Source organism: Rattus rattus, chromosome 6, assembly GCF_011064425.1.
Source record: "Rattus rattus isolate New Zealand chromosome 6, Rrattus_CSIRO_v1, whole genome shotgun sequence".
Lineage (NCBI taxonomy): Eukaryota > Metazoa > Chordata > Mammalia > Rodentia > Muridae > Rattus > Rattus rattus.
Genome location: NC_046159.1, coordinates 39,951,704 through 39,973,350, shown reverse-complemented (window position 1 = coordinate 39,973,350; position 21,647 = coordinate 39,951,704). Strand labels below are relative to the sequence as shown.

At 40.3% G+C, this 21,647-nt stretch overlaps 1 protein-coding gene across 2 annotated transcripts in view; it reads right to left on the bottom strand.

Annotated features, from left to right (window-relative positions):
* The window catches only part of Il5ra (interleukin 5 receptor subunit alpha), a 31,026-nt gene extending 18,151 nt beyond the window's left edge, over positions 1-12,875 (bottom strand). For both annotated transcript variants that reach the window (XM_032905044.1, XM_032905045.1), the window contains exons 1-7: positions 12,803-12,875; positions 11,179-11,318; positions 9,769-9,907; positions 7,571-7,724; positions 7,307-7,494; positions 5,089-5,234; positions 1,984-2,122 (exon numbers count right to left, since the gene is read on the bottom strand). In XM_032905044.1, coding sequence (XP_032760935.1) covers positions 1,984-2,122; positions 5,089-5,234; positions 7,307-7,494; positions 7,571-7,724; positions 9,769-9,907; positions 11,179-11,318; positions 12,803-12,875 — 979 coding nt within the window. The remainder of the gene's footprint in view (positions 1-1,983; positions 2,123-5,088; positions 5,235-7,306; positions 7,495-7,570; positions 7,725-9,768; positions 9,908-11,178; positions 11,319-12,802) is intronic.
* Between the last annotated feature and the right edge of the window lie 8,772 nt (positions 12,876-21,647).

Here is a 21,647-nt window from a genome sequence, read left to right as displayed (position 1 = left end):
TTTCAGTTCCCTACCTCTTCCTTTCAGTTCCTCTCCCCAGGAAACTCATGGTGCTGCTCGGAGCCCATGTCCCCATCCCCCACTGTTGTCAGAGCCATGGCACAGCACAAGGCAGTTTGGGTTGGGTATTGGTTCAATCGGGCCAACATTCTCCTGTAGGAGTTCAGGGCAGCATGACCAGCCTACATGCAGACCTAGATCTGTGCTCCATGTCTTGATCCCTTCCACTATTCTTGTCTCCCTGGAAATGTACTTGATAACCACCAGCTCTGACTCAGACCACACAGAGCATAGATCAGACCCCAGAATTTCCCATGGATCCACACCCTTTAGCCCAAGTGAATGACTTACTACTTTAGTAGATAATTTTAGCATGTGCCTGAAAGAATTGTTTCCTTAAGTATCCTACCTAAATTGCTCTAGGATATCCCATAGGTTTTGTGAGAAGGGATAGAACCAGCCTTAACCACAAAGTTCTCTATGCCAATCTAATTTCCTAAGTACTTTTCATCATGTAGGGACGTATCACACCATGACAGAGTGCTAAGAGACTGGGCCCTAGGATGAGTTAACCTGGAGTTCACTCCATCCCTGATGCTTGCAAAGGTAAACAAATGATCTAAGATTTCCAAAAATACATCTTTACCTGAAGAACGAGTTTCTTGATAGACTTAGCTAAGAGAATACATGAAAATCATCTAGGATCCTGTTCTGCAAATGTCTACTTGTACCGGTAACTTTCTTTATCCAAGAAATACACCCCCTCATCCACAGTTGCTACCCTTTCCCTGTTATTTGTCATGAATGGCACTCAGTCAATTTGATCATAAATAACAATAGGTGGAAAACCAACACAGATGATCAAGAGAGGCCTCAATTCTTAGACCTATATAGTGTCTGATAAGCTAAAGTTTCAGGGATGGGTCCCAGTTTCTTGGACCTTAAAATTATTCAATTTCAAATTCTTTTCAAAGGGAAACAAATGTATAAACTCACACCCGAGTATGGAAACATTGCAGTGATGGGGACTGAATTAGTTCTTTCGAAGGGCTAGAGATGAGGAGCAAAAGAGGATGGGTGTGTTTTCAAAAGAAAAAGGGAACCATTGTACGATGGACTTCGTGGCATCTTGATTGAGCTGTGACACGCATGCTAAGAATGCATAAGACCCAAGATACACAAATAATGACACATTACACCCACAAGCTCCAAGAAGGATGGAGGGAGGGGTTGTCAGTGCCAATTTTGTAGTTTTGAAATTATACCAGAGATTTTGCAAGATGTTACCATAGGGAGAAAAACTAGATTAAAAAGAAGACTGGACCTCCATTTCTTACCACAGCTTATGAATCTGCAAGTCTCTGAAAATAGAAAAATCTACTCTAAATAATTAGGGGTTGGGAAGATGCCTTAGCATGCTCGAGTGTGTCTTGTACAAGCAAAAGAGGCTCAGTTCAAATTCCTCACACCCATGTGAAACCCTGGGTGTGGCTGCCTGAGGACCTATCAGTACAACGTGTTGTGGGCAGAAGCTGGAGGACTTCTGGGGTTTACTAGATACCTGCTTAGCTCAAGGTTTAACAAGAGACCATGTCTTCAAGGGAACAAAGCAGAGAATGATAGAACAGGATAACCATGTTTCCTTTTGTCCTCCATGAGCACACAGAGTACTTAAACCTGCACACACATATACACATATGCATAGTGCATTCATTCATGCATGCGCACAGAGACACACAGTACGGATAGACGCACAACCAGAAACATCTAAATAAAAGCAAGAATTGCACAAAATAAAATAGGCCCCGCAAGGGTTTGTGCTAGGGTGAAAAGCAGGACAACCAGGTTCCTAGGACATTCGTGCAGACACAGTAGGTGGATGGAAGATTAGGCAGAGTCAAGCCATTTCAAGACCCGAGTGAACATGTACATTTTCTGAGATTATCTGTTGCCACTGCTTTTAAATACACAGCAGGGACTCACCCACATAAATCGGTTGACTCCACTCGCCCCAGCTTCCTGACATCCTGCAAGGTGAGCTCACAGCTGCTCTCACTTGAATGGAATATGTAGACACATCATCAATTTTTGAGATGAACTTATTGGTGACCAGGTTTTCCATCTAAATGGGAAAAATAACATTATATTAATGCCTAGTCATGTGATTTATGTGAAATACCAGCTTGAGAGGTCACGTGTGGGTAGTCTGACTCATTATTTAGCAAGTAATCTAAAATCAATAGGGCATAGTCATGAGTGTATTCAACAGAGTTCCAGTGTGGTGTCTTGGCAGTTACCCCATGGGAGAAAGTGAACTTGTAACTAAAATAAATAAAACAAAAATAAATAAATAAATAAAATGGTCAGTTGATGCTGTGTGGACAAATTAATGTTTCACATGGAAAAACTGAAGTCAGTTTCAACAACATACATAATCTCTGTTACCTTGCCCTACCACATTGGTAAGTCATAAGCCTAAGAGGCATGTAGTTTATACCTATCCAGCTCTGCCCAATGGCCGCAGCCTGTGACGGCTTTCCTGGTCTATTGCTTGGACTGTCCTTGTAGCTCATATCCCTGTGTACACATGGTCCCCCTCTTCCCTACGTTCAACTTTCACATTGCTACCAAAATTACCCTTCTGTCCTGTAAATACTACACTTCTCTATCATGAAAAATCCGTGGGTGCTGCCCTTTGTCCATGACTGGAGTTTTAATGTAGGTACTGTTTGTCTTTTAATATAAACCCCATAGAGCCACTCTGAAATCCCTATGTAAGGTACATGGTTATAAGTCTATTGTTCGCCTTGTGTTCAGGCCGGTTCAGTCCCTACCACTTGGCTGAAGAAAGCATGCCTCGCGTGCCTCTGGGTTATTCCTTTCCTCACACCCCTACCAGGCGGCGTACTGTGGTTGTGGACTGGTATGGGTCAGGAAGTGCTGATTACCGGTCTCTGATAAGATCAATGCAGTCAGTGAGAGCTCAGTTTACAAACTGCAGAGCCGTTGGACACTGCTGTGGCAGACAAGCATGGGAATCGTGTGCTTGCATACAAATTAGCTTGTATTCTCATATCTTTGGATATATATATATAATATAACATATTATATATAGATTATATTATATAGATTTATATTATATAGATTTATATATATATAAACTTTTAGTTGAACCTTTTTAACTTATTTTATGAAAGTGCTAACTTAGGGTAGATTAGAATTTTACAAAAGAAAGCCAGTCCTGATTTGCCACATGGTTTAAAATTAATAAGACATAGGATTTGGTTTAATCCAGACTGCAAAAACAAAGCCTTATCTCTCCTTACGTGCTAACCCTAGCAGCCAATTTGTAGATATTGGTTTACTTGTGTTTAGTTTGTCTCTTTTAATTATTTTTTAGGAGTATTTATTTATGCTTGTGGGTGTAGGACACAGCACGCCTGTGGAGGCGAGAGAAGTTGAGGCAGTCCATTCTCTCCTTCCACCTTGGGGGCTCCAGGAATCAACTCAGGAAAGTGTTCCAAGCAGCACGCGCCTTTACCTGCTGAGCAGCCTCCCAGACTCTTGATTTCTTTTATCTGTGAGACAGGAGGTAGAATCCTGACTCCTCAGCTTTGTGGCTATGAGAAGTTATTTATCTTTGGGGGGTGGGGTGGGGTAGGGTGGGGTGGAGCTTAAATTGCTAATACAATGGTAAATATAATTATGCAACAGTTGTTATGGGCAATGTATAAAATAAGATAATAAAACTCCATGGGTATAAGAAACGTACTGTTTTCAAATGTGCAGGGCAAAACTGTTAAACAGCCATGCTGTTGTGCAAGCAGACCGCAACATGCTTTTCATCTTGCAAGAATGGGAGGCTCCTGGTTGGGGGGTATGTGTCATTCTCTGCATGCATGAGACCCTCTAGTCAGTTCACATCACTCAATAATGAAAGCCTCACAATCTGTCTGTGTCCATTAGACAATGGTCCCTCATTTTCCATCCCCCATTTCCTGGCAGTGGGGATACTTGCTACCTTCTGTTTATATATGGTTTTACTACCCTTGGCATCTCATGAAAGGAAGAATCATATCCTATTCATATTTGTTCTTTGCGATTTGTTTATTTCCCTTTGCTTGCTTAGGTTCATTCATATCATAGAATATGATATGAATATGATATTCATATCAGAATTTCCTTTCAAAGACTGAATAACGTCTCTTGGTGTGTGTGTGTGAGAGAGAGAGAGAGAGAGAGAGAGAGAGAGAGAGAGAGAGAGAGAGAGAGAGAGAGAGAGATTTGGGGATTCAGATTGTTTGTTTTCAGGTAAGAATCTTGCTATGCAGCCTAGACTAGCTTTGAATTTATAACATTCCTCCTATCAGCCTTCCTCCTGGGTGCTGGAATCACACATAGGTGTGTGCCACCAAGCCTGACTCTATTCATCTGTTAGTGGCTATTGGGGCTGCTTCAGTTCTTGGCTATAGTGAGTCATGCTATTGTAATCACGGTTCAAGCACCCTTTTGAGACCCTGTTTTGAAGTCTTTTGCATATCTACCTAAAGATAGAATTACAGGCTCCTAGGATAATCCTAACCTTTGGAAAACTTGCCTTCCTACTTGCCCAGTAGTTGTACCATTTGTGTTTTTATCAAAGCTTTTACAAATGAGTTTCATTTTATCCTTTGTATTATTTTGAACCCGAAGTATGTTTTTTTTTTCAATATGAAAGTCCTGTAAGATTTTATTTATTTCTGTAATACCTGGGGCAGATGTAAGTTAACATTGACTTTGCTGGTACATAAAAACCACCCAGAGCAGTCAATACTGAAACTTTTAAATCAACAGTTCTCAACCTGTGAGTTGTGATCCCTTTGGCAAACCTCTATGCCCCAAAATATTTACATTACAGTCCATGACAGTAGCAATACTACAGTTAAGGAAATAATAACAAAAATAATTTTATGGTTCGGAGTTACCACAACATGAAGAACTATATTAAATATCACAGCATTAGAAAGGTAAGAGTGAGAGTCACTGTTTTAAATATTCTTCAAATAATGAATGTCTCTCATGGAATACTAGAATGATATGAAGAATTACCTGAGAGTAACCATTTTTTGTGTTGTAAATTTTCAGTTTATACTTAAAGCAATGGACTGGAAAGGCAGAAAGTGGTTTTTCCCATTGTATATAGAGAGAATTGTTTTCAATTTCCACTGTGACATTCATTGGAGGATTCACTTGATCTAGGTAAGAGGAAGAGAGGTCAGTGGCAAGTCTTTACAATCAGCGATCAGGGCTGGTAGTCCCAACCCACCATTTCTAAGATATGGTCTTCTCGAGGTTTACCATTAGGTCTAAATCAACCAATCTCAAAGCCACAGGAAGCAAGTAGCTTCTCATGAGGTTCTTGGTATGGCTGTACCAAATAGACTTACACATATGAAGAACAGAAATCACTACAATGAAAGTGATTGATTGACTCATTTCCCCTGTCGGCTCATTGTAAGGTATACCCAGCAGCTCTTAAACGTTCCAGGTTAATCTTGTGCTGATGGTGAGAACATGGACCATGTGCCCCACCTCCATTTTCCAGCAGGGGACAACTCTAGGTAAGCACTTCTCCTTTTGGCTTCAGTGTTTGTTCTTTGTTATTGTTGTTTTGTTTTGTTTGGATTTGGTTTGGTCAGATAGAATAAGACGCTTCTGAGTATAAAGAACACATTGATCGACTAAGTCTTTACAGGAGTGAAGTGCTTTCACATTAGCACCAGGACCCAAGTTTAGATTCCCAACATCCAAGTGAAAACAGTTGTAACTCCAAAGCTGGTGGCAGCAGTTGGGTGTGGCAGGATATTTGACCACATTGTGAACCTCAAGACTGTGTTATTTACTTGAAAAAAAAAGTTTCTAGTTGTGGCATGGACCAGCCCTTAGCATATCGAATTCATCCCTGTGACTGGAATACAGACCTGTCTTTAGTACACATCTTTAATCCCAAACAATAGTGGTAAAGTTAATTGGTAGAAGGAAGCACCGATGTTTGGAAGTGATGTCTAATTGACTGGCAGGCAAAGTGACAAATCAGAGAAAGATCTTACAGAATAGGGTGTGCCAAGCTCTCACAAGAAGACAGAGGAAATGGAAGTTCCTTAAGAAAGCAGTAAAGAGGGAGAGGAGTGAACGGACAAGGCAGTTTTACTTAGAGAATTGTACAGAAATAGTTGGGTCCAAGAGCCTCACTAGGTAGCCAGCCAGTGTAGCCAAAATGGCAAGTTCCAGATCTATTGAAACTTTCTACTCCCCACAAAATAAAGCGAAAGAGCAATTGAAGAAGCTATCCTGATGTTAATGGAGAAGTACGCCTGCACCAATACATATACACTACACACACACACATATGAGAGGTGAAGGAGGGGCTGGGGAAGAGAAGAGGAAGATGGAAGAAAGGAGGGGAGTGGAAGAAAAGGAGAGGAGGAGAGGAGAGGAGAGAGGAGAGGGGAGGGGAAAGGAGAGGAGGGGAAAGGGAGGGAGGGGAGGGGAGGAGAGGGAGGAGGAGGGGGAAAGGGGGAGGGAGGAGAGGAGAGGAGGGGAAAGGAGGGGGGGAAAGGAGGGGAGGGGAAAGGAGGGGGGGAGGAGAGGGAGAGGGGAGGGGAGGGGAGGAGGAGGAGAGGAGAGGAGAGGAGAGGAGAGGAGAGGAGGGAGAGGAGAGGAGAGGAGAGGAGAGGAGAGAGACCTGTCGACATTTTGTTTAAAAGCATAGAGGTCAGTTCAAAGCACTGGGAAGGATAAATGAGGATCGGAGAAAGTTAGCTTTGAAAGAAGAGCCACATGATGGGAAACCTGGATACCTTTGGACTGCTGAGGGACCATACTGTGGGGGAAAGGCTCAGAATGACTCTGGGTACAATCTATTACAAGACCCATGGATGTACATTTCATGAAAACAGAGCAGATGAGCACTGCTGTGACTTAAGGAGTGGCTTTGCTTTTCCTAGTGCAACCATTCTCTACCAGGGAGGACTCTACCCTCAAAAAAATATGTTTGAGTCATGATTTGGTCCCACCTCAGGGGAGGAGAACCAGTAGAAGATACAAGTTGGATAATTCATGGATAGGGGCCAAGAATACAATTCAACCTCTTGCTATGCCCAGAGTAGTCTCTTACATTGCCAGATATTTATGTAGACTTAGGAACCCTTCCCCAGTGTTTTTCCTATGTTGGTTAGGTAGTTAACATTTGAAAGGTAGAAACACTCTTTCCTGTGCCAAGTTTGTGCTATTCTGTTATTCCCACCTTGGGATAAGTTTTTCTTACCAATGGCATGTAGAGTGAACAGCTGATCAAAGGGCTTGATTGCAGCATGCTTGCTTGAACCATTAACGTGCACAGCAAGTTGTTCAAACCCTTTGCTGTTGATAAATGTCCTGGGGAACCAGCATGCAATATTTCTGTTCAGTGCATCTCTGCTGTATTCTTGGCATTCTTCAGTCCAAACACTAAACCTAAATTGGAATACCCATGAGTTTTTATAAGGGAAGAGGAAATGGATAATTTGCATAAGTAAAAATAGATACTGACCTATAGTATAGGAAATACTGTGTGTCCTCAGGGGCATCCTTGCCAACAAGCCAGGTGCAACGAAGAGACACTTGGTATGGCCTGAAGTGGGTGTGGCTACTTTTGACAGTGTTTGTGGTACAAGTTAAATTCATAACCGAGGTGCCAGAAGATCCTAGAGGACCACAAATACAAAGGACAAAACATTGCTTTGATAGCTTCTGAATTTTGTGCTTTTACTTAAGATACTATTGATTATGAGTGACCACAAGCATCCATTTATAGAAACTCATTTGCAAAGGGCAAATCTACTGAAGAAATGAAACTAGAGTTATAAAGCCTTGACATGAAGAACTTCTGCGCTACTTTAGATGCAGATATGGATATGTGTCAGTGAGATGAATGTCTGAAAGTTCAAGGCTAGTGTCATGTGTCCAACAACTTCAGCATTCTAGTGCTATGTTTATCAATACCAGACTATCAGGCATTGCCTCATATGATGTCTAGATTCCAGTTTTTCTGGCTGTAAATGAGAGGTTTTATCAAGGAAGTTCTCCAGCGTCCCCTTTCTTCCTCAATCATATGAGCCATTCCTTAGTATCCATGTCTCGTGAATTACATGGATTACTGCTCAGAAGATGCATTTTGGCAATGCCCCGAACTCTTATCCTTACATTAGAAAGCCAGTGTCCAACAGCTTGCAAAAGTCTCCTTAACATGCCGTGACTTAAAATCTGAGATTTCAAATGTTTGTTTGTACCACATATTCCAAAATTATGTTTGGGAAATATTGGCATATAAATGTTGGAGACAGGAAACTGACTGGATGGTTTGTCTTATAACACACATGTGCACATTATATATGACATATACACATGTGTCTATACAATCATGTCTTTGTATCTATGGTATGAGTTCCAGAACTTTACCCCATGCTAAAGTCTTCAACGTGCAGCTCCCTTATATGATGTCATCTTGCATGTAACTTACACAACCTCTGGTCCAACATAAATCCTTTCTGCATAACTTAGAATATTGAACATAAGTGCTCTAAAAATCATTGTTACACTGTGTTGTTTAGAAGACAGTGGCATAAAGAGTCTGTTCATGAGCAGTATAGATGCTTTAATGCTTTTGTGTTAGGATACTTTTGATAGTTGAATCTATGAATATGCAGTCCATGGGTTCAGGCCTTCCCCCCTTTACTCTGTGTGTACATGTATGCATGTATTCATGTATGTATATTCCAAATAGTAAGCATCCACACAGTCCATGTCAAGTCAAAGCAGCTTTTCAGTTCCAACCCACAGCTATTCGGTGTGACTTTTCTCTTGGTTAGTGGCATAAATTATACACACTTATTGTCAACATGTATTGGGGGTACTCAGGAAACTATCAGAACTATACAAACTCAATACTGAAAGAAATATCATTTAAAGGAAGTTCAATTGTTCCTAAGAGATGGAATAATGGCTTAATGAATGGCACACAGTGAGCCATATTTATATTCCTCTGTATTCTTTGAGGTACCATCCTAACTCAAACTGAAACCTGTTGGGAACTCTTTGAAGAATTATGAGTTAATGCAAGCATCTATGTTGTCACCAATACAGTCTGGAGATTTTGGCTAAGTGAGCTCCCAGGGTTTATTTTTTAAAGATTTTGTTCTGCAGCAATTGGTGCTATTGAGAAGTGGGAAACCCTTTCTGAGTTGGGGCCTTCTGGGAAGTGTTCGGGGATACATCTTTAAAGAGAGTTGGACCCTTGTCCTTTTTATGCCTCCTGTTTGCTTCCTGGCTTTAGACATCTACCACCTGATTCTGGCGTAATGTGCTGTGTTATCGCATAGGCTAGAAACTGACAGACTGCCAGGTCAGGGGTGGAAACCCCCACTGAAACCAGAAACCAAAATAGGTGTATTATCTTACATATTTGTTATAGTAAAAAGAAAGCTGACTAATAATACAGGCGCAATCTTCTTCAGTGAAGTGAATAGGAGAAAGGCATGAAAACACTAACATATGTGGGGTTAGGACACATATGATTTAGGAAAGTGGTATATCCTAGGGTGACGATGGACAGTCTAAGACAGGTGTGGTTGGAATGTGGGTGCTGTCGAAGGGGATTGGAAGGCATGGTGCTGGGTTATTGAAAGGTGTCTTTTCTTTCCTGTTTTGAGAGGTAAAAGCTACAAAACTTTGATGTCTCATGTCCTTTACCTGGTGGAGCTTTGAGTTCAGCAGAAACCCAGCTGCTGGCCAGGGGAGAGTGGCTGCTCTTCAGAATGGTCCTTACACTCGCTGCAAAGCCTTCATGAAGCGGGGTCACGCATTTGCTTTCAGTATTTTTAGTATCATACTAAAATAAAACCCGCCAAGCATGGCATGTAAGAGAAAAACAACATTAATCAAATAGGCCCTTGACTCTACTTTGAAAATGATTCAGAAGTAAAATGGAATGAAGTAATCTTCTCAGAAAAGAGACATCTTAACATTAACAGTTTCTCAGTGACACGTGAGCATATTCCTCATTTTCCTTCTTCTTGGTTTTTCGAGACAGGGTTTCTCTGGATAGTCCTGGCTCTTCTCGATCATACTCTGTAGTTTAGGCAAGCCTCACACTCATAGATCCACTGGCCTCTGCTTCCCAAGTGGCCTTTTATTCTCATCTTTCATCTCCTCTCCTGGAGCAACTTCTTGACATGAAATTCTTTAAAATTTCATATTTACTGCAAAATGGTTAATACAAATGACATCCCCCTTTCTTTTGCCTTACTATAAATGTAATACATGGTGGTCATGTTATCGCATCCATATCACAAATCTGAGACCCTAAGAAATCAACTCAAGACCCATAACATGGTACACAACTTGGCCTTGACCTTGGCGTTGCTCACCCTTGTACCATTTTGCTCACTACTTTGCTCTGGTTTTATCGACAGTTTAGGAAGTATGTAAACAGTGCTATCAAATACATTCCACTTCAAAAGTTGGCACACTGGCTGTTAAGATGGCCCAGTCAATACATTTTACAATAAATGTAAAAGTGGCATATAGCAGCATGTACCTTTAAGCTCAGCACTGAGGAGAATGAGGCAGAGACAGGTGGGTCCGCAAATGTCATTAGCTCCTCATCCTAGCAAAGTTACTGCTAGCCTCGCAATTCAGGGAGAGCCTTCTCTCAAAAAAAATATAAGGTCTTGGGGAGTGTTTAAGGAAAGTATCAACCTGTGGGCCTCACCTGCGAGCATTCCTGCCTGCACGTGTGCACACACCCACACTAATACGTATGTAACAAACACATGCTCTCTCTTGCTCCCACACACACACATACACATACATGGGGTGGAGAGAGGAGAAAGGAGAAAATCGGGGAGAAAAAGGGAGGAAGTAGAGAAGATTCTTTCTTGAAGGAGAGAATTTTCCTTGAAATAAAGCCTTCTATGCTACTGTTTCCTCTTGAGTAATAACCATTAATCTAATTCACTTTACAGATCCTACTGGTAACACGACAAGATGATCTTTAGTAATTGGCTATTCTTTATCACGAATTTCACTTCATGAGGAAAAATGCAGTTTAGAAATGAATATTCACTCTCAGTAATGATTGTCATCAGACGCGACACTTACTTCGTCTTCTTGTGGAACATTTATTTTCACATGGTACTCTAGATCCACAGGATCTTGGTCAGGATTTGGGTCCCAGTGTAAAAGAACTTGAGCTAATCCGGTGGTTTTAATGGTAAAATTGACAGGTGGCAGAAGTAAAACTATTGAATAAAAACAAAAGGAAAGTCAATGATACAATGTGCCGTTGTCCATAAAGAACACTTTTATGTACTGTGCTGAAGATGAAACTCAGAGTTGGTGTGTGTGCGACAGGCATATTACCATGAGCTACAGTCCTGATGCTGAGCATATTTTAATCATTTTATTAAATAGCATATGGTTTGTCATGACTTATTAAAATGTATAATACTGAAATAATTTGGTAAAAAAGTTCCTTAAAAGTATTGCTAGTTCGCCGTACAGGTGTTATTTGTAACTTTCACGTGTTTTTCTTGAGTATGAGCCGCCTGCCATATTGTTATTGAAGCTGTAGTTTCAAAATAAGCCTCATAACCAGTGAAAGGGTATGACAACTCCTGGAGTTCTAATCTCCACCCCATTGTTTTCACGGTAGTACAGAAGATAAGTAGGAGACACCAGGAATAGGGGTTATATCAAACATGACAACAGTTGTCTCCTAAATGTCTGTTTCCATTGCATAAAGGTACCTACTTACTTATAAAACCCGTAATTCACAATGTAAAATGCATGCATTTCTCATTATGAGCCATCACCAAAGCTATTTGAGTCTAAACAAGGATTTGCTTTCAAATTAAAATATTTCACTTAATTAAAAAAATCAGTACCCACTGATTGTAGAGGCATCGTTGTACAGGTGCTGTAAAGCACAATGAGCGAAAGAAAAAGTAAACCATTTCAGTAGGCATCTCACTTTGTTATATTTCTCTGGGCATATGTTTAAATAACTTGTTAAAATTTCTTACCTTAACCAAGGTAACACTATGCATTGTGATACACATATTACAATCTTTAATTTATTCATTTACTAAATTGCCAGTCCTTTCCATTGACCTTTCAAGGCCCTTCATGGCTCTGCACCTGCGTTTGACACGTAAGGGTTTCCAGGGCTGTCTACGCAGTTCACGTTTATTCCAGCAGCCGCTGGCTACTATGGTTTTTCCCTTCTAAATTAGCTAACTAAACCCCAAAGTCCATTGCTCTAGATGTGCTGAGCGTATTTCAACTTCTTGGTAAAACGTGGTCTTTATAGAGAATTCTAGACAGAGCTGGGCTGGTGTCTTCAGACAGTTTTCCTCTCTTAACCTCCGTTATCATACTAAACCCTTAGATCAACAAGTTTTGGGGGAGGGAGGAAAAGAGAAATGGTAAACTTTTGTTCTTGCTTCTTTTGAAGCCTTTTGTAAAGTTCCCGGTGGAGGTTGAAGACCTAAATGTGGCCTCCAGAGGCTGCTTTCTTCCACAGCACCCGTTTGTACTCTGAGAATTGAATTTCCCACTGAAGCATAGAATTTACATTTTTGCCCACACGACCTTCTTAAATCTCAAGAGCTTATATGGTTTTATAAAAATTTCCCAGTTGAATGCTTATTTGGGAGAAAACTCTATTACCTATATTATAATGTACTTTAACAAAACCAAACATTATTGAATAGACGGTACTTACACTTTTCAGGAGAAAGTAAGTCAGCTTGCAGTGTTACCAAAGCTCCCATAAGAATTAGTAACGCAGGCACCATGGTGGTCGGAAACATGGAAGACAAACGTGCAAGTCACTGTGTTGTCGTTTGTAAGGAAAGCTGGCAGCTACTCTCCAACAGTAGATCAGAGAGTTGGTCGTTTAGCAAATGCTCATGATCTGTCTACATGCTGGGACTGCATGCATATGGAACATTGCTATTGGGCTGCAGATTCATAGTCTTTGGGAACAAATGACATATAAATCAACGATTAATTGAGAAAGTGCCCCCACTTTGTGTTTGAGGACACAATAGATACAGACAGACTTCTTATTTGACTCACAAAGGAAGAACCAAAGCTCAGAAGACACACAAGGAGAGATGGGTCTTCCTTTTAGAATCCAGCGAGCAAATGTGCAGAGCTAGAAGGAAGGGAAGAAAAGAGGAGAGGATCAGTATCCAGGACATAAGAGCAGTCTTTGGAATGGGAAAAGTTCTAAGCAATTAACAGCAAACACAAACACTACCACTCACATTCATGTGTTTTTAAATTAGGGGCTTGGTGGTAGAGTGTCACGTAGGAAGTCCTAGGTTCTATCTCCACCACTTTTCCCCCAGAAGTCAGCATGGTAAGAAACTTAGATTGATAACAATTTGTAATGTGAGAAACATAAATTGCCTTTACAATTCCAAGATCAGTCTGTGGTGCTTTGAGGTTGGGAGAAGATGATTCACCCTTCGAAGCACTCAGATGAGAACAGGCCAAGGGAGGACAAAGAAGCATAGTCACACACCTGGAAAAGGGTAAATATTTCTTCTTCCAGAAAACAGCTTGGCAATCCAATGTAAGGGGAATAGAATGTTAGGTTCAGTGAATGAGGACAAGCAGTCAATCACATCCCTGGAGTCCAACAGGGACATGCAATTGTTCCTGCTGGGACCTGTAGATAAGAGACCTGGAGATTTCCCTCAGAAACTCTCTCAAGCTTAACTTTAAAGATGAGCAGTGTGTGTGGATTCAACCTGACATGTGCCTCCTCACGTATTTATTTATCGTGTGTGTGTGTGTGTGTGTGTGTGTGTGTGTGTGTGTGTGTGTGTGTGTGTGTGTGTGTGTGTTTCTGTGTGAAGACCTACCTCAGGTCTTCAGACAAAAAAATATATGCTTTTGCATCTTGGCAGTAATTAAAACGACTTACAGGGCTGGGATGTAGCTCAGTAGGAGACACTTCCTTAGACTATGGAAGACCCTGATTAGACCTTAGCATTTCCACAAATAAATATTTTTTTTAAATTAATCAATACGATGAAGCTTTTCTTTAAAAATAAAAATTAAGTGACCAGATATTTTCCAAGTCTTACTCCAGTGCAGGCAAAGGAAAGACCTTCATTAAATGGATAATTTCTGAAAATCAATACCAGATACTCTTGCTTCTTATCTTATCTTACAAAGTCTTACTTAACACACTGCTCTTACTGCTCAAGTTAGAGGACTAACACATCAGCTGTAAACAGACAGCATATAGAAGGCATTCGATTCTTTCTCTCGTCCTTTCTTTTTTTCAAATAAACTTATCAGAGTTGTGCCAGTTTTCATCAAAACAATCCTGTCTCCTCCTTTTCCATGACATTTCCTCCCTATATAAGTGAATTTTTGTACCGATCATGGGCATGACCATGAAAGCAGACACGGCATTAGTCTTCTAAATTTTCAACAAGTCGGACATTTCAGGCTAAAGGGAAGCATTTCTAACGCAATAAGTCTGAGAAGCTCAGCTAACATACCCTTAATAACAACAGAGATAACTGCTGGTTCGAGTTATGAAAGCGGCATCTTTAGATGTCAGCATTTCCTGACATGATGCTCTATATGTCCTACCTTCCCTGCTTTCCATTAGCAGGAGTTCTAGGTCAGAAAAAAAAAAAAAAAGAAACCCTCACATTAATACACTGTCGTGACTTTTACTGTCTGGTAAAACAGGAAGTGTCTTAACACAGTGCTTGTAAAAATAACAAACATCTGTTTATCCTTTGCAATTAAATTGTTGAAGTAAATAATGACTCTGCTGAATATCTCAGTGGGGAAGTAATTGAATATTTTATATTAGTAAGCACTCTCCCCTAGAATTTACCTTGTCTTCTGATTTTATAGTGGCTGAAAATAGAATTCTCTTTCAAGTTTGGTCACTAAAACATTTTTTGAAACTAAGTTTTGGCCATTAACAGCAACATGATTTTTCGTACCTCCTGATTTTTTTATGCCTTAGGCAATGCTTTTGAGATATTGGACATCTCAAGGTGCCCAAATAGGCCACAAATATCTCAAAAATGAGCAGATAAATTTCGGCAAAGGCTGGATATTACCTGAGCTTTGGTATCTGAATATTTTGTTTCCTGTGCTTAGCTAACTCTGTTTCCCCAAGTTACTCTAGGTTTGGTCTCTTTGTGGCTTTTTAAAGCACATGAGTTTTCTGCAAGAGACATCATCTTTAGTTAGGGAAAAAGATTCATGCTTTTTTTCATACATTCAAAGTTTTATACTATTATCAAATGAGCTGTAAGTCGTCATATTAAAATATAGTTAATCTGGTAGCTTTACTTATTTATTTGTACAATCTCAAGATGACAATACGCCTAACTCATTTTTCTCTTGGCTACCAATTAAAATGAAATTCAAACCCATTACATTATTAAACTTTAGTGCAAATTCAGATTAAAGAGAATAAAGATTGCCTACCTACTGGCAGAAATCCATGCTCTCTATCTTTGAGGGTGATTGTAAGGAACTTGTTCATGTAACTTTTCTGTGAGTGATCTTAAATTTCTTGAGAGCCCTTCTTGAAATTTAGAAGACCAAAGGAGTGTGATCTTTTTCATGACAGATGTTTCTAGAAATTAAGTTGAGTCAGGCTTTAGCCATTAATGATGGACTTCCCCAATGTTCCTGAGAATCGGTCAAATTCTGTTGAAGTTCAGAAGTACGATTTTTCCCTTTCAACTTAATTTTTATGCCCGGAGTATTCATTTTACAACCAAAATTGTATTGGCAGCCCTGTTTTTAGAGCCTTTGTGTGTGACTTGTGGTAATGTTTAATTCCAAGCACAACCCGATTGGCAGAAATCGAAAAGCGGCTAGAAAGATTCATGCATTTTTAGTGTGTTACACGGAAAGATTTGCTTCCGCAGTTTAAGCCCGTACAGCGTAGTCAGCCAATTCTTTAGTGAGGGTTATGGAGACATAAAACAAAGGATGTGTTTAGCTAGGTACACCAGGTTACCCCACAGTGAAAAACTGGACATCCTCATAAAAATATAAATGAGAAATGAGATGACCCACACAGCACTTTATCTTTCCCACCAGCGGACTTCTGAATAATTGTTTAAACTATCCTAAAATACCACCCTCATTTTTAAGTTGTGGTCATAAACACAAACAGTCCATAAGACCAGACTCAAATACTTGCCACCCTCAGTATTCTGTACAGAGAGAAAATGTTTGCTACAAATACCTAACTCCCTCCCACCAATCTCATTTGGCACTAAGTATTATCCACATAGATGGTTCCTCATTGGTGGACATACCTGTCTGCAGATGATCCCTTCAGTTCCATGGGTTCTCAACATTAGAAGTTGAGAACCGCCACTGCCTGTGGTATCTGGCTTTCCATCATAGCTCCAGCGTGTATCACTCTACCGGGTCCAGGGCACATGCCTAATAGACTCGGTCCAGTGAAGAATGGGGACAAGTCATTACCCAGCCCCAATGAGGCAAGACAAGTCAGTTCAACATCAACAAAGAGATGGCTTAGATCAGCTGTGGGACTGTGCGGGGAACGCCTAGCAAGCCTAGCCTCTTGCATGCATTACTTAAAGACTTCCCCACATGCATGTTAAGTAATGCTAAACAAATGAGACAGTTTGATTTCTAAAACTTGATTATATTTCAAAATATAAATGTTTAGTAATCAACGACATAGATTGATCACCAGATAACTATTGAAGAGAGCATATGAACATGCAGAAATAACAGGTAATGAAATGCTCAAAATTATAATTCACTGAATTACGGTTTTTCCTGTCTTTCCACTCTTTTTCTGTTTATTTTATTTATTTATTTATTTAATTTTATTTTTTTAGATTCCTTTCCATTCATGCTTTCTATGTATCTGGAACATATATCTTCCCAGATATAGGTACCTAGTTTCTAAACGTAAAGCCAAAGGAGACATTCATCAGCCTTTTGTATATTTTAGATAAAATAAAAAACACAGATACCAAAGAAATTTCAGCAGACACCAGAAACAAAATAACTTGTTATACGATGACATCATTACCTCATTGTTGTTTGCCTCTGAATTTGTAACTTTTGAAATTGACTCTGAAACTTCTTCATGACTCTAACTACATCAATAACCTATTTTCTAAGCTCATATATTTTTGAAGAAGTCTTATCACTAGATACCTACTTCTTTTAATTTTGTAAACTCTTTGACAGCAGCAGGAAGCACATGTCTTCTACTTCCAGGGACGTTGACAAAACACAAGGTCTTACTTTAACAGGACTCACCTTGGGTGAAGTCACATTAGATACAGAAACACCACCAAAAATTGAACTGCATACCCCGACCTGTCCAGTGAGCTTCTTCAAGTTTGGTATCCCCAGTGTTAGCTCTGTGTCTGCTGATAACAGGGCTACAAAGTGTTCTGTTTCCTCTTTTCTCTATTGAAACATGTTCTGTGTTTACCAATTATTTCTCTTTTCCTGTCCCTCCTTTTGGTGGGGGGTCCTGGGTGTGTCTCCAGCCTAGTCATTGAAAAAGGTATTTATCTGCCCCACCAACGCCACAGTGAGTCAAGCTTACTGAGTTTGATTCCTGCTTACTGAGAAGTGGCTGTCACAATGTAAGCCAGCAGCTGTGCACCTCCTCTCTGGGTGCACTGGTGTTTGACTTGAAGGCAAGTTTTTTACTCTTTCATCATCAGAGCTGTCATAGTTAAGAAGACACCTGCAGTTTCTCTTACAATGGAAAGACCACATGACTGCTCTTTGGAGGAAGATTCCCAAGAGAGCAACCTATCAAAGCAGGCCCACACTGGAGTCTTAGTGATCGCATTGTTCACTGTCAAAAGCTTGCACGCTCCCCCACCTCCACATACACACACAAGCGAAGGTACTGTGTCTAGTCTTTATCCCAACAGTTGGCTCGTGAGTTGATAGGTCACAGGGCCTGACACATGGGCAGCTCCCTCCACCCTGATCCTGAAGTGTGCTTCTCAGGCCCTCCGACTCCTTCTGCTTTGTCATGAAGTTCTGAACCCTTAAGTGAACCTGTGGGGAGAGGAGTGCCTAGGAGTCTGGCTGTAATGAATTGCTAGAGTCTATCTAGCCTGACCCAGCTCATCCTTCATAAGCACTGACAGCGCCAGTTTCCCTGAAACATATCCCAGTGCCCAGTGTGGCACCCTGGCCTCTTTGTGGTGCTTAGGTTGACACAGACGCACTTCAAATCTCCTGCTTTTTGTTTTTTTTCTGGATGTCTCAGTCTGGGGGATTTCATGCTGAGTGACTAGCAGAACAAATACTTTCCCCTTTAACTATAGCTTAGATCAATGGTTCTAACAGCAACCATAAAATCATGTCCTTGCTACTTCACAACTGTAATGTTGCTACTGTTCCAAATCATAATGCAAATATCTGATATGCAAGATATCTGGTATGTGAGCCCTGTGGGGGTCACGTCCCACAGGTCTAAGAAGCACTGGCTTAAGAGTAAGAGTACACAAGAACTGTGTTCAGTGCATTATTATTTGAGCCAGATAATAGTACCTGCCTCCCAAAGGCCAGCTGCAGGCTCAGCTGTAGCAATACCTGGTACAGGACTCCTAGTCCCCAGAGAAGCCAGTACAGAAGCCTTTCAGAGAAGACGGGGCAGCCATCCCCTCTGAGCAGATACAGGGAGGCCATTGTGGAGGCTAGATCAATGTTTCTGTTTGTGAGATGATAAATGATAAGTCCCCTGAAGGAAGTTGCCACATGGTTCAGTGTCCGCATAGTGTAAGTACAGTACTCTGTGTGTGCCTAGGGTTCCCAAGGTAACCATCTGAAAGAGATGCCAAAATGAAACCAGATCAATTGTTGTTTGATGACCTGAACAATGTGATCTTCCTCGGGGAAAGAAGAAGTGAAACAAGAAGCAGAAAAAAAAAGAAACCTCCCGTTCTTTGCTGAGAGCTGTCCAGGAAAGTTTAGACAGAGTTTCAGCCATCTGGCTCGCTCTTCAGAGTACCGTATGTCTTAGTTTAGATGCAGCACATTCATTACTAAAGAGCACTGGAAATACTTGTTACTCATCCTGACCACAGAATGCTGTGTCCTGAAGGGGCTACTTTTAACATTTGCTGTATTTCTTACATGTGCTTATTCGAAATGTATTTACAGATAGATTTCAGATGTGCATAATGCCAGACCCTCTGAAGACTTTCAGAAAATTATTCTGGCTATGCCTCTGAATATCATTGTTTCCAGGGGTATGGTTTGATATTTTAACTTACTATACCAATAAAAATGAATAATATGCTCATAATTCTCCCATGTTTTCCTGTGAACTCAAAGGAAATAAACAAAGGCAAGAATCTGCATAGTTTATATTTTATGACATCAGTTTCATTCTTTAAGATAAAATATTAGTGTCCAAAGACCTAGCAGAAAATTCTAAAAGAATTCACAAAATTTATTGTTGCTTTGTTTTGTTTTGTTTTTTTTTTAATTTTCCTCCTTCCTTCAGAAGGAAAATAGTGAGGATTTAGCCAAATGGCTTAGGTGAAATCTGAATTGCAATTATATAGGAAGCAAGATTCACTGACTTCTCCTTGAGCTCTGGCTAAATGAGCTTATTAAAGTGTGATCTATAGAGCAAGGTTTATACAGAAGAGACTGAAACACATTGCAGGAAAAGAAATATAGGGATAGGTAAAAGACATACGGCTTCTTAATCTTAACTTGTGTGGATAATAAAATGGGTGATTATGATTGTGGTCAGCTTTTTATGGGTTTTTGTTTGTTTGTCTGTCTGTTTATTTGTTTGTCTAACCAGGGTCTTATGCAACCTAGACTGGCCTCAGACTAGCTGCATAGTCAAGGATAAGCTCAAACTTGTGATCTTCTTGTCTCTTCCTTCTGTATTCTGTATTCTGGGATTACAAAGATGTAGCACTTCCCATTATTATCAAGGACTTTTAATAAGTAGCTATTATAGGAAAAGAATGAGTGCGTGCATGCCGCATGCACACACATACACACACACACACACACACACACACACACACACACACACACACACACACACACACACACATTTTTGGGTTGTGAGCCTAGCCTTTAACGGCTGAGACATCTCTCCAGCCCCACACGCACACATTTTTAATGTTGTTTTAGTCAAATGAAGGATGGGAGGTTATATCTAAGTTGTAGGTGTCTTAGCTATTCACACAGCACAGACATGTTAGCTTAGCAGTGGTCATCACTGAAAGGCACCTGCTTCTCACCTGCATGTCTCATTTTTCACCGGAGTCTGGTTTATTTTGCATTGGGTTCCAGGTCACATAATGGGTTCAGGATTGATTCAGGCACCTACAGGACGTTTGGAAATAGGACTTCCCTAGGCATAGTGTTGTTACAAGGATAGCAGAAGTGACAGAGGGCAAAACCAACCATTTGAGCTCATGTTGAGTATCTGCCTAATTCTAAGGCTCAGAGCATACAGCAGGATAAAAACCAGAATCGAAAGTCTCACGCCTAAAGTGTTCTCTGTCATCCACACCTGTCAGGCCAAGGTAAAAAAACATGGATTTACAGAATGTACAGAAGGAGTAAAGTACTCCTTTGATGCAGCAAGATTAATATTTCTTTTACTTTATTCATGTTTCTTATATAGTACCTATAATACAAATGCTTTGTACAAATGCATGAACAAGACTTACTTAAAAATATTGGCAACATACTGATCTACTTAAAAATATTGAAAGCATACTGATCAGAAAAACAAAACTGACAGTTCAGAAGTAAACTCTTTGATTTATAGTCAATTAATATTTTTGGATATGATGTAAATGGTATGTATTTATGGGTGACCATGTACATGTATCTGTGTAACTTCAGAATTGACATCTAGTGTTGTCTTTGATTAATTTCCACTTTATTTATTGAGATAGGGTCTCCCAAATGAGTTCTGTAACTCAACAATCAGCTAATTTGACGAGCCAGCCTGCCCTAGAGCTCTCTGTCCACCTTAATGTACGGGCACTGTAGGTGGCTACCACAACACCCACAGCCTTTATGTAGGTTTGGGGGATCCAAACTCTTATCCTCCAAATTCTGGTCCTCCTGCTTGTACAAGAAGTACTTCATATGCAAAGCTGTCTCCCCTGCTCATGAAGTGATTTTTGAGAAGGAAACTAATACAATTCAATCAGGAATGACTGGTTCTTTCTACAAATAGTGCACTCTAAAGGGCAGAGAACTACATTGAACTTACTTTACAACATATACAAAGTCAACTGAATAGAGGTAAAAGACGTGAGCATAAGAGGTGTGATGGTTATCTTCAACTTGACTACACGTGGAATGAACTAAAGTCCAAGCACTGGGTACACCTGTATGAGATTGTTTTCTTCCTTTCTTCCTTATTTTCTTTGTTTTCTTTTGTTATTTTAAGACAAGGTTTCACTGTGTAGCCTTGGATGTCCTAGAATTTCCTCGGTAGACTAGATTGGCCTCTAAGTCAGAGAGATCTGTCTGCCTCTACCTCCCAGAAAAACTCACCTTTAATCTGG